Below are 14,017 nucleotides of genomic sequence, written 5' to 3'. Positions count from 1 at the left end.
TGTGGTGTGTGTTGTGGTGAGGGAGGTGTGGAGGTTATCTTGAGAGTTAGCTCGCTGTTTCTCACGATGCAATGTGAGAATGCAACTGTTCCGGTCGGGCAAAATGGAGTAGCGATTCTTTAATACGATTCACATTTCAAGCAATTTAAATCGATTAAATACATTTTCGATGAATCGTTACATCCCTACTGTATAATGGAAGAAATTGTAAAAAAAAAACAAAGATGAGAAACCACGCTCTTAATTCTAAGCACTGCAGGTAATTTTTACATGTTGATGATCATGGACTTAGAAATGAACACTGAATTAAACAATAAAACAATCTCCCCATCAAAAAAAGTTCCATTTCAATAAACAGTTTTAATTACAGGTACGCCTAATTCCTTCATTTTGATTACACACACATCCTTTGGCTTTGATTAAACATTTCTCAAAACCCAAACTCTCGCTTCACAATGTTGTCCCAGCGCAGTGGTTGGTAAACTGGAGCACACTACGCATAATGTGTTGTTTATCAGAGGACCATAAGAGCTGGAAATGTTTGAGAAAATGTACTTTCCCCCGACAAGATCAGATTTATTTCGCCAAGCATATGAATCACTTTCCTTGATTTGACAACTACCAGTTCAGACTCTTAGGTACAACAGATAATTGGATATTTACACTTCACAATTCCAGTGCAACAAACTAAACCCTCTCAGCTATTATCGCCGCGCCTCGTAAAGTCTGTGATAATGTTGGTGACTTTGTGCTGTGTTTCGGAGCCTTTACGGCCCCATTATATTACAAGCCAAATCTGAGGAGAGGCAAGGCCGCTCACAGTAATGACCCTTTTTTTTTTGGTAATTCTTTTCCACAAATAACAACATCTGTCATGAGATAAATGCTTTTACTTTGTTCTACTTGTTCCAGCCACTTATTGAGTGTCTTGAAGATGGGAAAGGTCTTATATTATGCTACTTTATATACCCTTAGCCTTGGAATTTTGTTTAGTATAACTTAAAATACCGTATGTGTTGAGAAAATATCCCTATGTTTGATGATGTTATAAAATGCAGTGACAGTAAACGCCAGCAGATGCCACACTTCTTCCTTCTGGGCACCAGGACAACAGTGAAAAGATACCTTTGCGGCAAACATGATGAAGGGGTTTGGTGCCTTCATGGAAATCTAGTTTCTTTGCCGACACTTGTCCAGGCAACACTGTATTGGCTCCTTGTGCTAAGCCCCGGCCTGTAGCGGAGTGTCCAGCGCCCGGATGTGCACGCTGGGCAGAGTGAACCAGGCCAGGGGTAGCTGTCGGCCCGCGCTGTCGTCCTGGAACTTAATGTTGAGGTAGAAATCTCCTGTGTAGAGGAAAAGCAAGGCGCCGACGCATTCTTGGCTTTCCCTCGGCTCAACCTGAAGGGGGAAAGGAAAAAAAAAGAAAAAACACAATTATTAGTGAGGCCTCTGAGACCGCGTGCCAGCGCTCTAATGAAGCTGGCGGAGAACGGGAGCCGAGGGGGTTTCAAGACCGTCCCGTAAGAACACTTCACCTGCCAAATGCACTTCCTCAAAGGAACATTTTAACGGAGCCGTGTATCTGGGTAGACTTGGGTTTGGAAAGGACAAGAGGCAAGAGTGATAGGAAAGATTCAACCTCATAAGCCTCAGCTGAACCGAGCGCATTTTTGCCAGTTTGGCTTTACCCAAATCTAAACGCTTCAAACAAAAAAAAAGCATCAAAACAGTGAGGAAAGTGAGGAAAAAAGGCCACGCACGAGGGACAAAAAACGTGCAGGAAAAGCAACAAAAATGTGAAGAAAACATGACAGGGAAGCGACGAAAAAGAAACAATGAAAAAGCTACAAAAAAACTACAAAATGATGACCAAAAATCAACAAAAAAGGGACAAAAAGACAAAAACGACAACAAAAACATGACAAAAAAAACGTGCCAGAAAAGCAATAAAAATGCGACAAAAATGTGAAGAAAACATGTCAAAAAAGCAAGAAATAACCACCAAATCATGACAAAAAAACCCGACAAAAATGTTACGAACTGGAGAAAATGCGCTCGGTTCAGGCGAGGGGTAAGAGGCTAAAAGTGGAAAATGTGGACAGAGATCATGAAAAAAATGTATTGTATTGACTTTATACTGGGGGTATAGTGGGGTAGGTGGTCTGTAAGGGGTTGGCTGTGGTTGGAGGGGACAGTGCTGCAGTTGTGCACCCCCGAGCATGGAGTGAATGAAAAGATCCATTTTGAAGCGCTCTGGGTGACTCCGCAAGTAACAATCCCTTCCCTGAGCGACTATTACAGCCGCAGGGCACTCGCTCCACTGCGCGTGCACCCACCGAGCCGATGTTGAAGGTGTTGGATCCTATGAAGGTCACGGCGTCGTCCAGGTCGTAGTTTTGGACCCCGTTCTGGAAGTCCTGGTAGGGCATGACGGTGAGGGCCAGGGGTCCCACTGTGTTCTTACTCATGTTGGTCAGCTTCACCTCCAGAGAGACGGCGTCGCCCACTTTACACTCCGCCACCACGTCGCAGTCGCAGGGCGCGCCGTTCACGAGCACGTCTGCGGGGAAAACACAAGAGGACGACTGAATTAACGGCACTGTGTCCAATAAGACAATAAATAATGCATTTGTATTAAATAGCGCTTTTCCGGAGTGCATTATTCATTTCCTCTCCACACACCTCTGGATCCATGGACTAATAATCTAACCACTGTCGTCAAACATAGCCCTTTTGTGTCTCAGCGCAGAGTATGAGGTAAAAGTTCAAATCATTTTCTGTTTTTATGGACAAACTGAGCTTAGACCTTCAGAAAATGTGTGCTTGAGCTCAAATGTATTCATATCTCTGAGCAAGACGGCAAACATTGAGCTGTGGTGGTAGTAAAAGATCGAAAAGGGCTGGAATATGTATAAATAGTACAAGCACATTGAGTTGCCTTGTGTACAAAATGCCCGGTATAAATAAACATGCCTTGCCTTTGCCTTGCCTTACAAAATGCAACCATAAAACCATAAAATTGCTCAGTTCACTCAAGGTTCTGTTTTCTTACAATGATTGCTTAGAAAAGTCTGGAGAGCATTCCTCCCCCAGCTGGATCTGTATTCAGCCTGGCTCTTCCTGACTGTTAAGTGCCTATCATAGCCTTTCTGCCAAAGGATCAATAGGCATTGTTTGGTCCAAAATACACTGTATCGACATAAGTGAAGAGGCCTGGAGCGGTGGGTATTAAACCTGATTCCATCCCACTAATCTCATGCATGACTAATTCACAGAAAGCATGAATGAGACACTTGGGCCAATTCCACCGCAACGCACTCAAGCAGCAGCAGGCCGCTCTGTGTCTCCGGTCGCTCCGTGTCATAGCCTTCCCTGGAGAATATTTGCAAATTTTAACCTTCACAATGGAATATTAAAGAGAGCAACATAAACAAGCCTGAAGGTAATTTCGGATTTATACTGTAGGCGACAGCGCGAGAAATTCAGTATGTGGTTTACCAAATATGTGGACGTAGTGGGAACTATTTCAAAACTATCCTTTAAAGGTGCATTATGCGACCTTGTATGTGGGAAAAAAAAAGTTAATATTTGTGCGCATTTGACCTTGTTGTGACCCAGCAGCTGTATGAGTGGTCAGCAGGAGGCCTTTACTTTTGAACACGGTGGTCTCTACAACACTCCAGGATCAGTTGTTTTGTGGGTTTTCTGGTGGGAGGATCCGTGAGCAGTGAAAACCTTCCAAACAATTAATCCTGGAGCGTCCTGGAGACTACCGTGAAGAAAAGTAAAGGCACAATGCTCACCACTCATGCAGCCGCTCGGTCACTACAAGGTCAAATACACACAAATATCAACTTTTTCCCCCCACATGATAAATTGCATAGTGCATTTCGGACACTTTTTACTTTCCCATAACTTTCTCATAATAATGTCTTAACTGCACCCTTACAGTAGATTCATTTAACCAAAGCTCAAAATACTTTTCCTTTTAATCCAAGAAAGTTGCTTTCTTACATGCTTTTATGATATAACGTGAAATTACCTCAAATGTGTGCTTTTTAGTTTGATATTTTCCACCACTGTCTATTTTCCCCTATTCCAACTTAAAATGCACAAACCAAACCAGTCTACCAGGTGATGCCTCACTACTGCTCCGTTTGCCACAGGAGGGGTTATGCAGAGGACATAGTTTCCAATTAAGTAAAACTTGCTTTAACGTTAATAAAAAAATATCTTATCATCACCATTATTTTTTAGAGGTTGCAAATTAGTAGTGCAATGACCCACGCACACACAAAAAAATCATCATCGCCATCTGATGTCAAAGACACACTTTGTTGTCGGGTCATTGCTGATGCCGTGTCCCGTTGTTGTTTTGAACAATGAGGCGCGTGGCGACAGCTTAGAGAAGACTCCGCCACATGGACGGGAGGAGTGTGGGCGTGTGGATCACCTCAGTGTTAGCTCCAGTCACAGACATAGGCCTGTCATAGAGCTGGAGAGTCCCCCCCACAGCTGCCATCCCCACCATGAGTCACACACAGTCTGGAGGGGGGGGGGGCAGAGAGCACCGACATGCTTTCACTGCTGCGATAGGCTGGGGCGGCATTCAAAAGCACAAACACCCGGAGGAGGAATCTGTAAGTGGGGAACATACAGAGGAAATGCTAAGTGTTTATAAAGCATTTCTGTGTGCTCCCATAGCACAGGCTGACCTAAAACGCTGCATAGTTTCATAAGAACAACAAGCAGCTTTTTTTAATTGTATTTTTATTGTGTACAGCACTTTGGTTGTTGTAAAGCGCTTTAGAAATAAAACTTGATTGATTGATAGTTTTTGTGACAATGGTGCACTGCAAAAAGTAATCTAGAAATAAGTCAAATGTTCTTGATTGAGTAACTAAAAAAATCTGTCCATGGGGCAAGTGTTTGTACACTCGTACTCTCAAAAGTCTCAGATGATTTGAAGATTAGAAAAATATCTTATTTTACTTGAAATAAGATTCTTAACTTAAAGGGACTATACAGAGTTATAAATGTTAAAATTCAGTATTTTCCTCCTCCTACATGTTCCAGCAATGAGCCCAGACCTATTCATCACAACTGCTTCTAAAATACTGCACTGTCACTCAAAAAGGAGTTATTTCAGGTCCGAAGTTAAGGTCAAGTTTAAGGTTAAGTTATACTTTATTAATCCCCGTAGGGATAACCATTCTCTGCATTTGACCCATCCTCAATGTAGGAGCAGTGAGCTGCCAGCGTGGGCCATCTCCATGATGAGGAGCCAGGCTGGTGGTCAGAAACACCTGGCTGGAGGATTCACCTATTGTACATGTTTTAGTGGTAGGGGAAACCGCAGTACCCGGAGGAAACCTATGCAGACATGGGGAGAACATGCAAACTCCACACAGAAAGGCCCCGTCCTGGTGGGAATCGAACCCCCAAGCACGAGCGCTAACCGCTGTACTACCGTGCCGCCCACCAAGTGGTGACCCAGAAGTGCCGTCTTGCACGAGCTTAATATAGAAGCTGCAGTTACGCTTAAGACCTGAGGTGGCAGTAGTGAGTGTAAAAATGACCAACTTGCATCTAGCCCCTTTAAGTGTAAAAACGTGCCCCATGGACAGATATCTTGACATTAGGACAAATGTCCTTATTTCTAGAAAAATAGTACTAATATACTATTATATTATAATAGTACTATATACACAATAGTATATAATATATAATTTCACATGCCACTAGAGGGTGCTGCAGACTAATTGAGCAGCAGCAAGAAAGTTTGGAGTAAGCAAGAAGCAGAGGTTACTCTTAGAGAAAAAAATAAAACAAAGCTAAAAGCTCGATGGCCACAACTAGAGGAACGAGTTTGCAAATGAGAGCTTGAAAAACATGCTGCCGGGAGAGGCTTGTCAACGTTGCAGTTGCGCCTCCGTACCCAGGTAGTTGCCACGGCGATTGTTCAGAAGTGACACCGAAAATGAAGTTTCCAATGGATTTAGTGATTTAGAGTGAGATGGAGAGTTTGGTGTGTTCTTTATGCTATAGTTATATGAATGGTTTATGTGACGTTAACACACCACACACATATTTAGTTGTTAGTTGTTTATGCTTCATGTACCATCAGTGCTAGCATACCGTACGCATATTCAGCCTGTTTCTACATTAGCCATACTTTGGCCGGTACGTCTTATACTCCGGAGCGACTTATAGTCCAGAAAATATGGAAAGTACATTCCCTATGTGCCAAAAAGACTAAGGCAACAGATGGTGTCCAGATGTGAGACATTGTTGTGTTTTTAAATTGGGCAGTAGTCAAATTCTAGTTCAATCAAACAGGAATTACCCAAAGACACCAGGCAGACTGCCACATTCTGAGAATTCCTCACACCTGTGTAATGCTATGTTTCACCCCACGACTCAGTTACCAACTTTAGCTCGGGGGAAGTGATTTGGCTATTCGCAAAACATTAGCTGTCTGCAACAAAACATGTCCATCTGTATGATTTGATCAGTCTTTGCTTATTTATCTACCTAGATTTCTGAGAATTTCTGATTGTGTTCGCTGGAGTAGTAGTAATAGTAGGAATGATTGTATCTGTGCTACTGTGGACCAGCCCCTCTGATCACCACCATCCCCTCGCCCACAGCCACACATTGATGCACAGGTTGGTGAAGTGCTTTACCCAAGTACGCAATGATCGTCCATTTTAATATGATACGTTTGCACGAAAATTAGAGTGCTACTTTCCTCCGTGGGCCAGGGCATAACTCTCCACATTCAGTAAAAGCTTAATCCAGTGGGGCCAAACATATTTGCTAGGAAAGGTGAACAGAGTTGGCGATGTATTTGTAACTCTAAAAACAGGGAAGTAAACGAGCTGTAAACATGACTTGTTCCTTAACAACTTGAGTTAAAGCAGAGTTTGGCGGCGCTGCCTCCGAGTGTGCTTTCTAATTACACAGCATTCAGACGCAGCTTTGATATGCTTCTGGCATCTTCCGTGCAACAATAGGAGCGCGCACTCGTGGGTAATGTAGTATTCAGAGGCATTCATAACACTAAACTTTCAGAAAAACAATGTTTGCAGGAGACAAAGCCGGAGCTAATTGACACTTACAGAGTGGCTGCATAACACAACCTATTTCAGCAATGTCATTCAGGATACATGGAAATACAGCGGAAATTCAAAGGTTGATTTTTAATCTCCAGATCCAAGACTAGACCTGGCTCTTCTTGACATTTGTATTCACATCAGTAAAATTGCATTCACACCATGTATTCCAAAAGTCTCCAGAGCTCTAAACGCTTGCCATATCCGATATACTGAGCATCCGTAGCCTGGCTATCGCCAGGCTAAATATCACCTGGGGACCACCAATTCATTTTCTCGTAGGAGAGGTGTAGTTTACGATCGTTCATAGCCTTTTATTGGGCATATGTGTCTGCACGTAGCCACAGCCAATCGTATCAATTGTATCCAATGATATACCCGCTGTAAACTTTCGAGCTAAACTATTTAGACCATGGTCTAAAGTTTAATTGAAGATGGCGTCGCGTCTGCTGCTGTCATTTTGGAGCCATAAATAAACTTTTTTTTTTCTTATCCATAAACTACAAGCTTCTGTATGTCAAATAGCGCGTCATCGTCTTGCCGTCCCTCCTCGTTCTGTGATTGGTTCCCAAATCCATGCCAAAATTTCAGCCATGGTCCCCAGGCTGCTGTGCAGTTCGAAATGATTCGAGCGCACACAGCAGCCTGGGTATTCCTAGGCTAGTGAGTCCGGGGGATCGGACTGAAAAGCTGTATGTTTTTGGTCCAGTAAACCAAACCAAACTTTTCGATGATGTCTGTGATATAATGGTTTCTCTACAGTACAGTGTTTGTACGAGTAGCTCACTGCTAACTGTGGCAGCAGATGGAGGCCTTTAAAACAAAGACCTGGAGGTAAATTAGACAAATCCTTTAAAATACCACGGCCAAGGATGTCGCAAGTAGTTGTAAAGCCTGAATCGATAGCGCCTTATGTTTTGGATCCACACAAAAACAATGTTCTTCTCTAAATGTTCAAGTAATCTTGGCCTACAGTAAAACCAACAAATAAAAGCAGCCAGTAAGTCAAGCAGCCAATATCATAACCTCCTTGGCTCACACCCGACTGTATCCGCACACAGAGCGTGAGGATACATATCTACACACAAGCGCTCGTTGCCAGAAGCACTAAACCTATAGTGGCACCTTTCGCCCCCTAGATATATTTAGTTTGTTCAAAGTCCTGTTGCTAGGAGATGTGCAAATTATAGATAGCGCCGCACTTGAAAATAAATATATACGAATGCATCCCTCTACATTAAAAGCTAACAAAAGAGGAGCAGTTAGCCGTAATGAGCAGATGAACGCCCACGCTCTGAGCCGCGGGAATATTTATTATGCGTTCTGTATCGGAGAGACTACTGCCGTTAAAAGAAACCACACACACAATCGAGATAATTGTCTTGGAGCTGTGATGTGGTTACGGTTGCGTAAGAGCTAGCTTACAGTATAGACTTGGTCTTGGTGTAGGTTTTTGAATGGTTGTGATTTCCAAACATCGTTCCTGAGAGAGGCACGGAAAGGTCATGGCGGAGCGTTCAGAGCAAGTGTGTGAAACAGCATTTCAGTCTCTATAGATGGAGTCCCTCAAGTGCACACTCAGACACTCGTCCTCCTCTGATGGAGGAAAACAGCAGAGGTTAGTTCAACAAGGATCGACGCAGGAAAACACAGCATTTAAAAGGGTCGCACACACGCTACACAAAGCCAAAGGCGGTCGCACCAAATATCACAGCGTGTGACCATTTTTTCTGTGGTCACGTTTTTTTATTTAGTGTAATACAAGTAAACATTGCTCATTCAAATTATTTATTGTTTTGCTGATGAAAATACTCAAGTTTTCATAGTTGCCTATTCACCTTATCCCGACCCCTTTTCCCTCTTTTTGCCACGGATCAGCACTTCCGTTGTCGTGAGACTTTCTGAGAGCACGAAGTCCGTTCACCAAGTGGAGAGCGAGGAGAAATTTTTATCTCTAAAATATGATGCACAGTAGATAGATTTGCGTAAAATGTCCGATGTTTATTTGCGCCAACAAGTCAAGACTGCACTGTTTTTGTGGGAGGTCTGAAAACAGCTTTGTGTTCGTGTAGTTACTGATTTTCTCTTCTGCAGTCCTATGTAAACTAATACGAGTGAAGATGTGGGCACAATTCATGGCTGGACCCAAGGGAACTTCTGGAATACGGTTTAAATCAGTTTAAATAAGATAATAAATAATAATGAATTCACTGCCTGCACATTCACATGGCAGGGACAACGCTTCTTTGACAGAACACCTGCACATACCGCCCCCTACTGTTCTGGAGTGTGCTTCACAAGGCTTTTAATCGAGACAAAATCTGCAATCAATTTTACACTTTTTACTTTTGGGTCTTTATAGAAATGCTTTGGAGTAGAACGTAATGAGTTCTCAACTAAAACACCAGTAATCACGTGATTGAGGTTTCAAGTAGGCAAGTGAAAAGTAACCAGAGTGTACAATAAATGCAAAGGTTTCACTCTGGGGATGACTAGTTACTGTTTCCGCTGAATGTCTGAAATTATATCTGCATATTTGGGTCAGTTTGACACCTTGGCTTTAGCGCATCGTGGAGCAGTTTGTACGTAAAATCTGTTGATGTCGAGACACTTTTTGGTCTTGAAATCGACACGGGAGAAGCCAGATATGAAACATTTTCTGTCTCTCTCAGTCTCCTATCACTTTATCTAGTTTAAATGGTTCACATGTAATTATAAGTCATAATGAAACTAAAATTCAAACTAGCTTGACTCCACACAGAAATGACGGAGTTAAGCTAATCTAGGAAGCGAACAAAATGGTGTGCGGTGGAAGAGGCAGAGAACATTAAGAGGTTAGTGAGCTGTTTCTACCAGTCTCCCTGGGTGTAATTGTGACAAATTGTTTTTGCAGTGAGACATTTGGAACAGTACATGTGTATTGATTCAGAGTAATTAGCCTGGTAGTGCAAAGGAGTCCATAAGTGAGAACATCAATGCCGAGACATGCTCCCATGTTAAATGATGTATGGCATAGAGGGAGGTGTGAATGCAAAGAGGGTATGTTGACACACACAGCGCTGTTTACATTTATGATCAACTGAGGAATTAGTCGAAAGAATGTCATTTCTTAACTTAAGCAACAAAAATTAGGATTGTGCTGACAGAATCACATTGAATGCTGAGAAAGTGCAATGTCAAATTAAAGCAATATACTCAGTTTAGATTCACATCAAAGTACTGATGCTATATCACATTTATGTACCTGGCAGTCAACATAGGCATTTTGTAGCTTTTCTTTCCCTTTTTAGATGCTGTTTTTCCAAAGTTACTAAAAAAAATAGTTAAAAATAAATTGAGAAATAATAAAAAACTGTAGCTTCATGCAATTAAGTGAAAGCGCCAGGCAAGTGCAGACCGAACCATTATGGCAGGATGTTTTTTTTAGCACAAGCTCAGTCTGATATACAAATTTAAAACAAAAAACATGATTTTCTTGTCATCTTGTCAATTTTTTCTGTTATGAACAGATGCACGTGCAGAGGCGAGGTGCAGCAGCAGCAAGCGACGTGTTGAGGAAAGGAAGACTGTACATCAAACTAGTTAAAAGGGACAACACAGAGTTTAAAAATGTTAAAATTAAGTATTTTCCTCCCCCTACATGTTCCAGCCATGTCCTAATGTGTAGAATGAGCTCAGACCACAACTGCCTCTAAAATCCTGCACTGTCACTCAAGGTATTTATTCGGGTCTGAAGTGCCGTCATGCACGAGCTTAATAAGATAAGATAAACCTTTATTAATCTCACAAGAAGCTGCAGTTACGTGTAAAACCTGAGGTGGCAGTAGTGAGCATAAAAATGACCAACTTGCATCTAGTCCCTTTAAGTACTCCTTTTTACATTTACTGGCAAGATAAAAGCTTATTAATCACACACATGAATAAACTCGAGTCCAAATCGGGTCCTTATGAATATTGTCACACACACTGCTGTATCACTAACTTGCAGTAGATGCTGTAGTATCATAGGGACAAGTTTCATTGGTTTAAATATATTGCAAGGCACTTATTTTGCATAAATCAGTAAAAGGTTTGTAAAAATTGCAGGTGAACACGAACACTTAGAGCTGAATGAAGTCTGCGTGACTTTCAGGGGTAGAAAGTGTTGTGAATCGTGACAATTTTGGAAGAAAAGTTTTCAAAAAGCACTCCGTTCGAACTCACTAGTATAAGCTAATAAAATCTGCACACGGTGGATTACCGTTTTTATTATGGCAATGAACAAGCTGCCAAAAGGGTTCAGGGAAAGATCAAAAACCAAGTTGGAAAGAATAAAACCTGCATTTGTGCGCTCTATAGGCGTGTGGATCATTGATGACCGCTCAGTGGGGCCAGAGGAGGACTTTAAAGGTGAGGTGCACTACAGGGAGACTAAAAATAACCCTCAGATATCCCCTCTGACCACACGCCCCTTTTAGAACGATCCCCATAACAGCCTCGCTTCGTTGTTCTTCCATTCAAGTATCCAACATATATAACAACTTAAGTGCATTTTCCACTATCACACAAGCAATAACATAATAATGGACTTTACATTTTTAGTCTTAGCTAGTCTCTGCAACAAAAGCGCAAAGCAAAACCATTTGGAATGAACTAAAAACTAATCTGCTAATGTGGATAAATTCAAAATATAGGCAAATCATCTTTTTATTGAATCAGCATAATCCTATAGTAAGATGTAAGTACAAGCAAAGCTATGAAACTTACTTTTTACTTCAGGCGGACGTCTAGTCATAGACAGCGGTACAGAGAAAGCTGCCGTTAATTGCTGGGCTGAAATACGGACTACATGGATTACCTTGTTACCATGGCGCTGTCAGGAGGCACACCGTCAACTATTCACATTAAAACCTTCTATGTTCGCAATGGGACCGCAGAAGATCTACCCACATAACAAGAGCCACAACCAACCCTTACCAAACGACAGGGCAGTGCGCGTGAAAAGTCAAGAACAGATTTCCAAACACAGAGAAAGTAAATAAAAAGCGTTATTTTTATATATTTCGACGGCGCAGTGATAAACTCCATTTTGAGTGTTGAACTTGGCCAGTCTGGTGATGGCTTTAGAGCTTGGAAATTGTTGAGGACACTTCAGTGTTTCATTTATCACTCAACAAAGTCCAGGAAATCAGAAGTAAAATACGACTCCTGGTGCCAGTCTCCAGAAGTCATTTTACACGATATGTCGCCTTTAACTGGAGGGGAATTGTAAAGTCACCAGTTCCCCATTTTTACTATTAATAAAGTTAAATGTTCAGTATTTCAAATGCACTTCAACCTTGAATGGCTTTCTTCCAAACAGCTTTATAAAAAGGCGCACCCTGGGGTTACATTTAAATCCAGCAGTGCCGCGCCTCTTTTGCTAACCTAACAAGAGCAGCGCAGCTACATGTCCAGTACTACTCATCCCAAACATTAAAAAACACTTTCATTCCCCACCGGTGGCTTCTCTTTACTTTGATAATATTCTCTCTCCCTGTTTCTCCGTTCGCCGGCCCTCTCCATTGTATTCTTGGAGAACTGGAGTGCACTTGGCAGACTGGCTGTTTGCAAAGCTTGGCCCAAGGTTATCATTGTTTGGCATCCTTATCCTTCACTCAAAGCCCCACTCAGGCGGCGTTTGAAAAAAAAAAAGGCAGAGAATAAGGTGAGGATTCAGAGGTAAAGATGCTTACAAGCGGCTCACAATGAGACGTATTGTGTTGGGACGGCGGGCTGTGGCCACTGGGGATGTACGAGTCCACTCAAAGGCGCGCACAATGCCACTCGAGAGGCTTTTGTATCAAGAGCATCGCGGCAGTTATGAATGAATCGACTGCGTGCAAGCGCTTCTACAAATATTTATTCTTTTTTTTTTTTTTTTAACTATATTCAGAGTGCTTTTCGATTGTTTGTCAGCTAATATTTGAGACTTGTACAAACATGACAGTAAGTAAATGAAGAAATTGCTTAATCTCTAAAAAAAAAAAGTGATACAAGACGATCAACTGGATGCAGAATATTAACCGACCAGAAAAAAAACAGACGGCAATTGATTCAAATGGTGGCAATAAGCTATAATCACAACTATTACTAATTTGCAGACAATAAAATATCATTTTTCCATAGCTTTTTTGTAAGTTGACAACCTGTGGCTAAAATGTAGGTTCTGAAATAGAGACACATCTCGTTTAGCCGTTCACATTTCAGTCTGCTCCCAAACATCAATGCTTTCGTTTGAAATGTTCACTGTGAACCTAATCACCAGTGCCCAGCCTTAAAAGAACATTATGAAAATTGTATCTAAAAGGGGCGTTGCTTGGCGGATCAGTGGACGGGCAGAGGGGCTTAGAGTTGGGCGTGGTCCGGGCTGTGATTAACACTGGCATTGGCACAGTGACAGCAGCGTGACGGCAGCTACTAGTAAATATGGAGAGTGACAGTGACAGCAGCTTCGCGACCAAGCGCTCTTTTGAGGTAGAGGATTTCTCTCCACTTTCATCACCCGGGGTGGAGGTGGAAGAGTTCTTGTTTATTGCTCACATTCATCTACAATTGGCCATAGCTGATCGGTTAGTGTCGGGAGTAGGCTAACCAGCACTAGCTCGGATCGATCCTGTGCAAACAAGTATTATGCTCTAAGCTGACAAGTACATAAAGCAGCTTTAAGATGATCACACACTGAGCCGGGCTTGATGCATTTGTGGCTTATCACAGACTTTTCATCAACAATGAGCTGTAGGCGATTGTAACATAATAACCTAGACTAAATATTTTTCACCCACACAAATAATCGCCCTCTATTGATTTAAATACTGGGCAGCAGACCATGGGGGTATAGCAAAAGATGCATAGGACATAGCAGTAGCAAATAGGGACTA

General features: G+C 42.1%; 1 protein-coding gene across 3 annotated transcripts in view; it reads right to left on the bottom strand.

The window, feature by feature from the left end:
• Positions 1–216: 216 nt before the first annotated feature.
• Positions 217–14,017, bottom strand: part of trappc9 (trafficking protein particle complex subunit 9) — a 128,456-nt gene continuing 114,655 nt past the window's right edge. For all 3 annotated transcript variants that reach the window (XM_079571212.1, XM_079571214.1, XM_079571213.1), the window contains 2 exons: positions 2,340–2,563; positions 217–1,401 (listed from right to left, as the gene is read on the bottom strand). In XM_079571212.1, the coding sequence (XP_079427338.1) occupies positions 1,222–1,401; positions 2,340–2,563 (404 nt within the window). In that variant the 3' untranslated portion in view covers positions 217–1,221. The remainder of the gene's footprint in view (positions 1,402–2,339; positions 2,564–14,017) is intronic.

This window comes from Gobius niger (genome assembly GCF_951799975.1).
Source record: "Gobius niger genome assembly, chromosome: 14".
In the NCBI taxonomy this organism is placed as follows: Eukaryota; Metazoa; Chordata; class Actinopteri; order Gobiiformes; family Gobiidae; genus Gobius; species Gobius niger.
Note: the sequence above shows the minus strand (reverse complement) of the source record. Positions and strands in the feature narration are given on the sequence as shown.